This window comes from Mustela nivalis (genome assembly GCF_964662115.1).
Source record: "Mustela nivalis genome assembly, chromosome: 11".
Classification (NCBI taxonomy): domain Eukaryota; kingdom Metazoa; phylum Chordata; class Mammalia; order Carnivora; family Mustelidae; genus Mustela; species Mustela nivalis.
Window position 1 is genome coordinate 56,287,488 of NC_139030.1, and position 13,687 is coordinate 56,301,174.

The 13,687-nt window shown below is 38.0% G+C and overlaps 2 protein-coding genes across 13 annotated transcripts in view; one reads left to right on the plus strand and one right to left on the minus strand.

Moving 5' to 3' along the window:
* DPP4 (dipeptidyl peptidase 4) overlaps positions 1–1,822 on the plus strand; it is a 79,956-nt gene extending 78,134 nt beyond the window's left edge. For both annotated transcript variants that reach the window (XM_082691272.1, XM_082691271.1), the window contains exon 26: positions 689–1,822. In XM_082691272.1, coding sequence (XP_082547398.1) covers positions 689–790 — 102 coding nt within the window. In that variant the 3' untranslated portion in view covers positions 791–1,822. The remainder of the gene's footprint in view (positions 1–688) is intronic.
* Positions 842–13,687, minus strand: part of SLC4A10 (solute carrier family 4 member 10) — a 307,876-nt gene continuing 295,030 nt past the window's right edge. For 9 of the 11 annotated variants that reach the window (XM_082691268.1, XM_082691263.1, XM_082691261.1 and 6 more), the window contains one exon: positions 842–9,348. In XM_082691268.1, the coding sequence (XP_082547394.1) occupies positions 9,282–9,348 (67 nt within the window). In that variant the 3' untranslated portion in view covers positions 842–9,281. The remainder of the gene's footprint in view (positions 9,349–13,687) is intronic. The other 2 variants (XM_082691265.1, XM_082691266.1) reach the window with 2 other exon arrangements.

Here is a 13,687-nt window from a genome sequence, read left to right on the forward strand (position 1 = left end):
AACAAAAAACAAAATCCACCCGTTTATATGTCTTTTGGGGTCAGATTCTTCTAAGAGGTCGAGGTTTCATTTTCTACAACTCAAAGAAAAGATGATACTTTAATTCGGCAATTTTTTATAAAAGTTTATTTATGTCTCCATAATATATGTTTGCCTGGCAGTGACCTCCCACTTGTTTAATGTGGGACTGATGCATTGATAAATTTTTGTCTCAGATCATCCACTCTTTCATAAATGTCAGACATCCAGATAGCTAATTCGAGTGAAAAATCAAAGTGTTTGCAAATAATACATTTGACTTTTGACCTTATGTTAAACATATATATGAAACATTGGAATAGATTTTTCTAGTTCCTTGGTAACCTACATTAGGAAAAAGTGCTTTTGAAAAACTCATTTCTCTTCCTGCAGTGTAGGAGAAATCTGACACTTGATAACACTTAATTAAAACTAGTGTGCTTAATGGGATAAACATTCTCTTCTATGCATGATGGTGGTTCTAAGTGTCCTTTAATCAAATCTGAAAATACACTTGGATAGTTTCATTAGAAGATATACACACACACACACACACACACCCTTAAAACAATGTTTTATTTCTATGTATGCTTGTGAGAGCTTATTTGAATTATTTTTTTAAAAAGAAGACAACTGACTTCCTTCTTCTGACCTTTGTCTTTCTCTGCAGTGGTATACAGATGAAGACCACGGAATTGCTAGCAGCACAGCCCACCAGCATATATACACCCACATGAGTCACTTCATAAAACAATGCTTCTCTTTACCTTAGCACCCTGGAACAGCATGCCTGACCTATTGAAAGCCATTTTTGTTCTGTCGGAAAACCGCATTGTTAAGATGATGATCTTTAAAAAAACAAAAAACAAAAAAAAAACACTCAAATCAAGAAATTCAAGGTTACCTTTGTTCCCAAAATTCATGTCTGTAACCTTAAGTTGGGACTTCTGTCTTCGCACCAGATTATTACCTTACTGAAGTTTGAATTATTCCGTCTGGTTTTGTTTATTATTTAAAATCATTTCCACATCCGTTGCTGAAACAACAAATATGAATTGTTTTTATGGGAGCTCTGCATAGGTTCCCTGGGGAGCATTTCATTCTTTTCTAACTGGACCAGTACAAATCTCGTTCTCTTCTTTAAAGGGATGGCAAGATGTGGGTGGTGATGTCACTGAGGCAGGGGTAAGGAGGGAAGGGGTAGGGGAAGAAGCGAGGAGGCCTGGCTGGGAACCCACGGCCGAGCACAATGACCCGACCAGGCTCCTGTCAGCAACTCTTGGAGAAGAGCTGTTCACAGCCAGACTGGCACGGTTTTCTGAGAAAGACTATTCAGTCTCAGGAAATCATATATGCAAAAAGCACTGACTTCTGAGTAAAACCACAGCAGTTGAATAGACTCCAAAGAAATGAGAGGGAATCTGCCAACAATGCAAGGCCCCCAGGTGCCAACTATGGCTATAGGTGCTACAAACACACAGTGAGGGGGAGGGGAAAGCACTGTAAATGTGCCTTAAAAACCACTGATGTTTCCTAGTGAAAGAGGCAGTTTGGAACTGAGATGTGAACACATCAGCTTGCCCTGTTAAAAGATGAAAATATTTGTATCACAAATTCGAACTTGAAGGAGTCCTTGCATCAATTTTTCTTAGTTCATTTCTTTGAGCATCTTAATGAAAAGAATATTTTAACTTCCTTGGACTTGTTTTTAAAAATAAAAATAAACTACAAAGTTGTGTATTGTTATTCCCATACTGTGGAATTTCTCCTGGTCATTTAATAAATGTTCCTTCATTTTTTCGGAGGTAATGCGTTTTGTGTCTTGAATGAGACCTAAACCACATTGGCATATGGACACGCTTATCCAGAAAGGCTCTTGTTTATTTTGCTCGCTACCCCAGACTGCCTCGTAAACATGGAGAGAGTTCAGTTTTTGTTAAAAAAAAAAAAAAAAATACATAAAAATGTGTTAAATTAAGCAGTTCGTATGGGTTTTTATGTAATAACATACACAATTTGTTATCACACACATATATAGCTTTTGAAACACCCAAATAATTTTTATTTTTTATGTAATACATAATTTATAATTTTATTTCAGGAAAACTGTGATGAGGTTCATGTTATAAGAACAAATAATATCAACAACATCATCTCAGTCTAAGTCAAGAAAAAAAATCAGTTACTCAAGTGTTTGACTATTTTTGGCTGGCATATCTATATTAACGGAAGCATAGATTTCAGATGCTGAATTTAGTCTAGCAAACAACAGAGGAAACATGATTTTTTTGTTCAATTGTTTGTAAAATGGCCTCATTTTTTTTAAAATTGATTCTCTGTAACTCAAACTTAGCTTCCAGCCATTTACTGGAAAAAGTTATCACAGAGTGAGCTCCAGCACAAAAATCTAAAAATAGAAGAAATGGAAAAAATCTATCAATTCAATATGAGACTGGTGAGTCATGCATAGGAATGGACAGAGCGTTGTGAAATTCAGCTTTGATTGTAATTTGCAAGCATGCCATTGAGTAGCTTCATCTTACATCCCAAACTCCACTCATCCATTGGAGCTATAAATCGACCTGCAAACCGGTAGGGCTCTTGTTATAATTCTATTCCTTAATAGAGTTCAGTCATCGTGAGTAACTGGACAATCTTTGCCGAGTTCTATATCCAGGAACAGTAGTCATAGATCATATGTACACATCCTGGACTGAGTTAATAGTCATAAGAGCAAATTAAATAGAAATTCTTCTTTTATTTTAGTTGGAACCAGATATTGTGTGATATCAGATGCTCTACAGATATTAAAACCATTTGGCAATATCAGATGTTACCAATATCAGACATTGCACAACACCAGCTATTTCACAGATATCAATAAGATGATTGTACAATAGTAGATACTGCACAATATCCAATACTATACAGATATTAAGACCATCGTATAATAGCTGGTATTGTAAAACTATTGTACAATATCAAAACTATACAATTCATTGTTCCTTTGATTTCTAAACATGTTTTTCTGGAATCCAGAGGTTAAAAAAAAAAAAAAATCCTAGCACCTCACGTAGTGAGAGTTACAAATGGTAACAATGTGGTTGAAGTTAAAGTAGGTTTCATTCAACCCTCACAGGGCAAGTTTTCTTCTCCAATAAGAATATGAAATTGGCTGATTGGAAAAGGAAGGGCAAGACGTTAACAACCTTGAGAGACACTTAGTCTGAGGCTAAGCTGGAAACACACAGAAATGAATCCTAGCATGAAGATGGGCAAACATGCCCACCATTGACAGTCACAGCCTCAGCAGGCCCAGGAATGGGAAGATTCCCATCAGATACAACTTGTGGGAGAGCATGGCAAAGAGGGGGATGGTGCAGAGACACACACGCCAACGGAGCGATGTTCACATCTCTTCTATGGATGCAGAGCTTCAGTTTTGCTCAAGATCTTTAGAACATCACTTTAAAAGTTATTTTTGAACATGTTTTTTGGAAATCTTGCTAAAAATGATTCCATACCTCCACATTTCCTTAAATAGAAGGCATAAAACACAATTCAGTACATCCTTAATGACTCAAAGCCACCACCACAAAGATCAATGATCACATCAGGCTGTGTGTCATTTCGGGTATTTTCCTTCTTATTCCCATGTGGTCACTGAAGCTACCAGTTCTACTACATGGTATTTGCCGTTTGCTCTAAGATGGTGTGAGAATCCCAGTTTATAAAACTACTAGATTTGTACAATCTAGTACTGAATCTAGTTCTAAATGAAAAACATACCAAAACACCAGGATGGCTTTTTTCATAAAGTCAGAGAACTTGTTCTGCCAGTTTTGAGCAGTTCTTTCGGCAGTGTCCAAGAACCTTTTTACGTATATCCTGAATGATCCAGCGTGTGCATTCAGGATGGCTGAAGGATCCATGATCATAGATCATCTCATTCTCATGGATTGAGAATAATAAAGCATAACGTCACTGCCCACCAGAAAAGTTCAGAGAATGATATTATTAATAAGACCAATTCCATGCTCAATAGAAACATCATCTTTCTGCATGTCACCTTCCTGTGACAATATTAACATTTAAACTTGAGAATTTGAATTAACAAAAGGAAAGTTCATTTCCTTACTGCTAAAGCAACAGGGGTATATTTCTAGTGTTACAGACTTTAATTCCAACCAACCCAATTAAGTTTTTTTGTTGTTGTTCTTCATAATCTTTCATCTGAACAATTCACCCCAAGTTTGTCAGATCACTTAAAACACATATTTGGTGAAAAGAGTGACCCATCAAATGACCAAAACCCTGATTATTTCAGGAAGTTTCTTCTATCCAGAGTCATGATACTTGTGACTTGTGAGCAAAGTATTTCCTTGGCTAAGTCTAGTTTCCAATCTTGATCACAGAAATATGAGTCACGGAGAAAATGTAACATCCTGGGAAGAAACATTATTCATCATAACCTGATTGTGGTTGTATGACCCAGAATGAAGAGCCTGTTAAGAACGAAGCCAGTTATGACTCCTGTGGGAGACTCCGTGCACTGCAGCCTAGATAAGGACAACATGGGTCAGAATCTCACCATCATCACTCACAGTGAGAAACATTTTAAAGAACATTTACTCAGCCTCTTTGAGCCTCAGTTTCTTAACTTGAAAGAAGTACAAAAACACCTACTTCAAAGAGTTGTGCCATTTCTGTGAAGATTAGTGTATATACTCTGCCGGCATCATATCTGCCTTCCTCTCTCCCTTCTTCCCCTATTTACAGCTACTTAGCTTTTTATCTGGGTGTGATGACTCCATTGATGACTCCATAGCTTGCATGGGTCCCCACCTTAGGTGTCTGTGTCTACCTCCAGGAGTTGGGCACATGAAGTTCTCAAGAAGCATTTGATTTTGATTCTAACATGCAAGTGAGAATTCTTTTTGGATCTTTCATCATTCTTCATAAACTGAAAAGCAGCATCTTGTGATATATTTTACTTAGGGTTCTATCCACGACTTTCTCAGCTGGATAAATAGCCAAGCACAGACCTAGGCTCTGAAGAGTTACAAAGAAGGGATAAAACACTATTCCTATCTTTAAGAAGCTTATAAACAAATAGGAGAAATAAGTCACATGGCAGAAATCTGTAATCTATAACTACACACACCTGAAGGCAAGAATACCTAGACATAAAGCTAAGTCTATGGTAAGAATGAGGAGATGAGTAGGGTGAAAATGTGGGTGATGGAAGGTGCTTTCTGGATTCCTAAGTGCTTCCATTGGCTGAATTTGGTCCTACGTTTAGATTTCTTTAATAGTCTCAGGATTACTGTTGATACCATGCTTTTCAGAACACTTTTTTTTTTCAAATACAACTCAAAACATACTATCTATCTATCCATCTGTCTTGTTCTACATGAAATTATTTATAATAAAGCTATTTGTGTCTGGAGTTATTTAAGTACCTAAGGAGCAGGCTCAAGCCTATTTGGTTTCAGAAACAATAAAAGTTTATAGACCATTCACAGAGAATTGGGTTTAAGCCTCAGAGTCATCCTGCTCAGGATCTCTAAGGAAATGATTCCACTTTTTTGCCACTATATTCTCTACTGTGCTGCTAGACTAATCTTTCCAAAATTCATGTCTCTCCGCTCCTCAAAACTTTTAAGGCAGGAAGTTCAAATACCCTAATATAGACTTCAACATCATTTATAATATGATTGACTCGTATTTCTACCTTTTCTTACAGGTCTTCAGAGCTCTCCTAACAGTCCAACACAATGGGCTGTTCGCTTGGTTCCAAACATGCCATACCTCCATTATGTCAGGCTCCAGTTACACCATATATCTTTACTTTTTTATTTCATTTTTATTTCAATACGGGCATGTGTTTGAGAATCTTTGCAGCTCTTGGAGTAGGCTTCCTTCCCCACTTCCATCCTAATTCATATGCTACCTCTTATATAACATTATCCTCAAACTCCACCCTACTCAAAAATCCATCTTTGGGTTATTCACTGCTTTTCTTATACAGCCAACCCAGTACATATCACATTGTGTTGTGGTTATGTGTCTACCGTGCTCTTAGGAGCAAGGACCGCAGTTCTATTTTCAATGTTCCAGCTCAAAAGGTAATGGCCCTACACCAACAGAAGCTGAAGCGGAGTGACGGTTCTATCAGTGAGTTGCAGCTTTCTGTGGAAAACATCCCAGGAGATCTAGAAAATAAAGCATTACCAGTAACTCTTGAATATCAGGCTTCTTCAAGGGGATGATGGCAAGTACCCTTTCCAAATAGATAGTTAGAGAACCATTATATCCAAATTACTCTCATCAAATCTTCAAGTGCTTGTAAATTTTATTTCATTTCAATGAATGAATGTACAAGACACTTATTAGAACATTTGGGTATCAATCTTGAAATAATCATAAAATGGTCAAGTGACCAGGAGTGAACAGCTAAAGTTAAACAGGAATGGAGGTCCAGACAGGAAAAAGGAAGGAAGGAAGGAAGGAAGGAAGGAGCCACACTTTTAAGAGCCAAGAAAAATCCTAACAGATCTAGGGATAGCGTTGAAAGACAAGTTGCTTGTGAATTGTCAGTGGCAAGTTTCTATTAAGCTGTGGATTTTAAAAATACCAAGGAGATATTCAGATTAAATTTAGGAAGAAGCTTCCCAATATCAAAGGCTGTTAAATGGTAGGAATTATAAAGCAAACACATGGGGCAAAAGAAAAAATTCTAACCTGTACATTAGAGTTCTGAATGTAATTACCTCCATAACGTACTGCTAGATGTCTATAAAAGAATATTTATGGGTCCCATGTGACCCAGAGTAACAAAGAAGGAGTAGAAAAATTTTAGGAAATGCTTTTCCCATGATGGGTGATGGGGTAGGGCAGAAAAACAAAAGTCTAAGGAGTTCTACTTATGGGAAATCCTACTAATGACCTTGGAAGATTTTGCTAGTCTTAGGAGCAATGCCATTTGCACCCAAGTCACTAATTTCCTGAGAAAATGAAGAGATATATCCTACTATACCTCTCATAATATTCTTTTCATAAACTTCAAATTGTCTGAGTACTCTTGAAACATTACATCACCAAATTTTCGTAACAGGGGTGTTTAAATATAAATATTATGTTCAGTTAAAATGTTCTACATTGACTTACTGATTAACACTAAAGAGAAGAAAGACAAGACACTTTGCATCACAATTTAAAATGTGCAAGGAAATTAATTAGGATAAATATTTATTTCCACATAACATTTCTTAGTTGTGAAAAACACAATATCCTAGTCACATTTACACATTACTTGAACTTTGCAATAAATTACATTCAAGATATTCAGTAATTTTGACCAGGAATCTGAAATTAGGAGGAAATATATAACACTACATTTTTTTCTTATATTTTATATGATTTCAAAATATTAGGATTAACATAGAGATAGCATTAAAATTCACACAAGAACAAAATGACTATAAAAATACTCAGAAATACAGAATTTCATTGGGTATGATTGCTTATTCAAATAAGTGATCATGTGAAGGTTTTAATTCACTATGATCATTTGTAACAGAACAGTTATTAATATATTAAAACACTAGGAGGCTGCTTTGGGGACTGACAGGCTGTACAGCTAGTCTAAATCATACAACAATGGGGTTGTCTACAATATGGTATCTGTATTATAAAACACACAAAGGCAACACACTTGGAATGGAAAGCTTCTGTATTTTTCCTTGGCATTTATAAACACAAACTATATTAGCTGCAAATTATTCTTATAGTTTTTAGGTTTACATTCCATGAAAGAAATGGCTCCTTAAAAGATTGTCAGGGGAGTTTTCAGAAATATCAAAATGTGAGTCTAATGGAGGCTTTGTTGGGGTTTTTTATTTCCCTCATAAGCTTGATCACAAGAGAATTTTTTTTTCACTTTTCATGTGCACTTACACACAAAATATGTCCTTAATAGTTTAGAGAAGCCATGGGGCTCTGAATCATTGTAAAATTGGACACTGCAGATCATAAGATCTATGATCACCGGTCATACTTAGGAAATGAGAGCACTACAAGATTCCATCTTTATTAACTTCACATTATCTAAAATGAAATGAAATACCATATTTTTAGTAATGCTCAAAAATTCTTAACTTTCCTTCCTCTTGTGCAAGCTTAGTAAAAATGGATGTTTTCATATGGACTGAAATATCTACAGAATCTTCTCGAACAGAATCTGAAATATTCATTGAAAAGACTATTTTTCTACAACATGCATTCAATTAAAAAGTGGAAAAGAGCTTTGCAGAAGAGAAAAATATAGTTGGAGACCTGTCAGCCTAACGTTAGAACATGATTCAGAAGCAGCATTAAGCAGTACTGGACCTTGAGCAGCAGAAAAACTACACAGAAGTGAAATTTCATGTACAAGGACTCCCCATGTGGCCTTCCACAGCTGTGTATAGAATAAGTTTATTTGGGAAACATTTGTTTTAAATGGGAGAGAAATTTAACGGGATATTTCTGATAAAGGTTTATAATGAAAATCTCACAAAATTTACAAAGTTTTCCTGAAGCATTTCCTATGAGCCTAGTGTTTGATGGTATAAATCACAACTTGAATTGTTAAGCAGACACTACCTGACTCTGCGTTAGTTTCTGATTCTTTTCAACAAATTGTGAACAGGTTTCTATATATTTTTTTCAAATGACTTTAAGTTTTAGTTACATATAAACTCTTAAGTATTAAATGTATCATAGTAAATCAAGGATATGCATAAATACAATTATTAAAAAATGTTTCCAAACTAACTTTTTGATTTGGGTCTTTTGAAATAAGTCACTAATGCTAAGCTATAAAAAATAAAAAGGAGTAAGTCTACCTTTCAAAATTCTTCTGAATGAAATTATCAGGTAGCTTCAGGTCACTAAAGTAGGAAAATACAAACTAGGTAAATATGACATCTCTTTAAGAAAGCTATTGCTCTCATAAAACTAACCATGAGAATCCAGTGTTGACAAATGTCTAACATACAGCAAGGAACACAGAGATTCTTGCATTAACTAGTGTATATGCTCACGAGGGTGTCTCACTGTTCAGAAGTTTAAACACAGAAATGAAACAAGTATTGCACTACTTACAGTATGAAGGCGGATTTGGGATGAGAGACAGAATTTACAATACATGATCAAAGCAGTTTTATTAATAATTGTGGCACTCTTCTCATATATATGTAAAAAATAAATTGAAGATCAAGTCATAGACAAGTCTCCCTGTCAACACCTTTCCCTGAGTCAGCTTTCTTCTCTTTTCGGCTTTCAAGGCTACAGTGGGGGAGAAAAGGAGACATTTATTACTGCAATCCTGCGTGGCTACTGTGAGATCTGCTTGCTCACACACAAAACCCATCAACCCCAAAGTACCACACGGGCCCTTAGCATTGCACTTTCATGCTGCGAAGCGTGGATAGATAGCAACAATTAAAAGCCTCTGCACTCCGTGAGGTAGAAACCAAGAACTGCAGGAAGGGGGAAATTCAAAACAAAACAAAACAAAAACACCAGGAACTAAGAAACAAAAACCAGACATTTTAAAACAGTTCCAGAAGCATGCAGAATCGATGCCATCGTCCTCATTGGGCCAGAAGAATTAGTGATGGTGGCTGAAAATGCCAGTGCGGAAATGAGAAAGCACTGACCACGGGAACACCAATGAGATGCTGTGGGACGAAGCTCAGGGCTCGCTGCGAGGGCTTCATTCTTTGTGCCCACGCTGGGTCCTGATCTCTGGTGAACTCTGTGTTGTGGTCAGCAGGACAGACATATCTCCGCTGCTCGAGAGGACGTGCCCGTCCCCACACCCCACCCTCCAAACACCTGCGCAGACTAACCCTCATCCTGGCCTCCCTCATCACCTCACTCCCTCCAGAATCAACTCGTTCCCAAGTGACTTCCGTTTTGTCTGTTCTCCAATTAACCTTAGGGGATGGGCAAGCTGGTGATAAGACTCTACCATCTTTGTCTATGCTTTTGTTCAATAGCTGTCCAATGAACACTCTTCTTACTCTCGTGTTAACACTTTCCGTGGAGAAGTCTAATAACATGCTCACAAGCGAGAAGCTCGCAGCAAGAAATACTCGCTTCCCGAGGGGCAGACGCGCTCACTCCCCAACGACTCCCAGCACCCGGCAGAGCCCGCCACGCCTGCGGCCTCCTGTGTCCCTCCCTGCCACCTAGGGCCCTGAGCCAGAAGAGCCCACCCGTTTTTACTGCTAACTTTGTCCCTAAATATAAATTTATGAAATAGTTGGTGGTGGGGAAACCCTCGGTTTTCTAACTCTTCTCAAAGTAATCAAGTGACAGTTAAAACCTTTTTTTTTTTTTTTTCCACGCGGCCTCCTGCACAGCTTTCTTAGTGGTCAATAACTTAGACACATTCTACGAGTGTGTTTTTAAAATTGTTTTTCCTCCAATTCAAGCTAGAAACAGCCCTTCTCAGTTGTCACCGCCACCCGGCACCATCAGGTAAGACGTGCCCGAGCTTCTGCCATCTGTGGCACGCCGCCAGCGCTGAGAGCTGGTGTGAGCGAGTGTCTATGGCACCCGCGTGTACGCCTGCCACACTTCTCAGCACACACTACTTACAGGTCAGAGCAAAGCAACTTTTCTCCCTTTTCTTTTCTCCTTCCACGAGAAGAGATGACAGTGTGCACATGATGTGTTGAGAGCCTTAACTCTGTATTTTTAACTCCCCTATCTGCATGACTCACTTTCTTCTACTTTAAGTGCCTTTCATATGACAAGTGTCTGCTACCCTACTTTCCAAATTAACTTTCCCTTGGGCTTTACCTGGCTCCCACACAAAGCTAGCGAGAAAGGGCAGCATGGGGGCAGCTGAGGAAGCCCGAAATGGAAACTGGTAGGTTCCGTTCAGGTCCCAGAAGCCAAGGAAGAGCTGTGGGACCTTGGACTGGTTATTTAATCTCTCTGGGACTTGGTTTCCTCATCTGTAAATTAGTTTGGGACTATGTGGTCCCTAAATTATCTTACATCTCAAATGCCAGAATTCTGAGGCTGGTGTTCTCAATTATAATGAAAATAGAATAAAAGATCATCTCTGTAGGAGACTGTAGAGATGGAGACATACAGGACTCTCCACACAGACACGGCTCCTGTGAGCACGATGTTCTGCTCCAACACTTTTTTAGAAACCAGCACATTCCCAATGGCACTATTAGTCACCGAGCAGTGAGAAAAGATTCAGAATGTTGACTTAATTCACAGATTTGCTTTGTCCCGATGTCCTGCTTTGGTCATGCTGGTTATTTGGTTATAAAACAATAATCAATGAAATGATCAGGGTGGGGGTTTCCCCCCCTCTTTAAAACCAGTGGTTTGGGTATCAGATTAGATTTCAACAAACTACGAAGCAGAAATTTTATAACCAGGTCAAGATTTCCATGAAAAATATGATTGACTTGAACCTACCTTCTTACTGTATGCCTATTCCTCTCTTTATTTCTAGTGATGTTCATTTTTCAGGATTCCAATCCATTCTAAATTTTCATTGTAACAAACATACTACTTCTTTTTATCAACTTTGTGTCATATCTATGATAGCTATGACAATAGACATATATAACATATCTATTACATACTAGCTCCTCTGCAAAACCTAGGGATAAAAGGTAGATGAGACAGTGCCCTGCCCTTCAAGGAGTTACAATTTAAAATATAAGGAAATAATATTTCAGGAGACAGCAGAACATGACCTGTTACCTTCATGTTGCCAAGCATCCATGAAACTGTTATGTTTCAGTCACACCAAAATAGTTGTTATGAACAACATTTACCAAGCAGTCACGAGAGGGCATCAGCCTAGGAAATCAGAGCAAAGAAGGAGAATCTGGGATGTAAGAAGTGGGTAGCTAGAGGAGAGCAGAAAAGGTGGCCGCAGAGCCTAGCCTCAGCCTCCGCCAGGGCAAAAATCAAGGGCTGTTTTTCCCAATGTTGCCGGCTACCTTCCCAAGAAATGTCAATCTTGTGTGTCAGTTTTATAAAACATAGCAATTCTATTCTCATGCAATGTGGTTTTTAATGAGACCTATTTCTGCCAATCCAATTCAATAAGCCACAGAGGAGCTTATCACATGTATGCATTACACTGTTGAACAAGGTTCAAATTAGACATCCTACAGATGTGGTCAAATTTGCAATTAGTTCTTAGATCCTTCTTTCGGTCAGACTGGATAAGACATTTTTAGCAGTGAGAAGTGAATGAAATGATGGAGAAAATACAACTGCTGTTCCAAACTCCACTAAGGAAAAATACCTAGGCTTCTCTGATGCTCTGACAGGCATGCAGGACCAATAGCAAGGGACAGGATGGATTACGGGGTGGGGGTCAGGAGCCAAAAACTGTCAGGAAGCCAGCTTAGGTCTCAAGAGATACAGACCCTGGTAACCTGGTCTTTAGGTTTTTGTTTTGTTTTTATTTTGCTTGCCAACAGATACTCTAGCAGGCAGAAAATTTTTAGAGTTCCTGGTCATCACATTTCAATGCATTCAACAAACACACTATGAGAAAGCAATGGCTTTGGGAGGGTATTGTCATTAGTGTGGGTGGTTTTAGGATTTGTGGAAGCCACACTTTTTCTGCCAGTTTCCACTGTCACGAAGATAAAAGACATTAGCCATGAACCAATAGATATTTTCACATGGAAAGCTACAGATTTCATCACATCTAAGGTAAACATCCATGCACAATAGTTTGAGTCTCATGTTAGTGGTAACGTATGTTCAAAGAGTAAGAAACGAATGATTATATCAAATTATAAATGATGGTCTTAACAAAACTGGACCTGCTTAAGGCATATTGTGTTTCTTAAAAACAGCTAAGGATTTCTGATGAAAAGCATCACTTGACTTTACTATTTACTTTAAGGAGTACCTAAAATATCATGACATAAAAGTTTTTGCTTGAAACAACAGAAAACCAAGAAAGTGTTTGTACTCTGGATCCATTTAGTGCAGGAAGAACAGTATCTGTAAGTTTGGTTGTCTCAAACTGTCCACATATTCCCATGGCTGACAGTTTATTTGGAGCTCATAAACCTGGAGTTCCCATTTTTTAAAGAATCAGAAAAATGCCCTATCTTTAATGTGAAAGAGTCCACAAACACATATTCCAATGGGTTTGAGAAATTACCCTTCTCCTAACTCTGATTTTCTTCCAAGACTTCTACCAAAACAGAGTTACTGTGAGGATGACTCTATCAGACTGTGGAAAGAATCTTTGGGAAAGGAATATAAAGAATGATTTAGAATAAAATATTATTTCTGCTTGAACCAAGCAAAGAAATACACGAAGAATTTAAAGCCCTGTTAAAGATAGAAGACATCGATCAAAAGTCCGAGGGAGCCTACTAACTTTAACTAACCTCTGGTGTGTTAGAGGTAGTTGTCTGTGGGGTCGGGGCGGGGGGTGGGAAGAAGAGAAAAAGAGAGAGAGAGAGAGAGAGATGACTAATTCCCAGCTTTCTGAAGACTCTGCACGTCTACTATTTGTCTTTTTGGGACAGAGATGACACTGAAACAGCATGCCATTTTGGGGTGACAAAAGCCAGCAACAAGAGATTCTGTAAGTCTAATGTAATATCTTTTC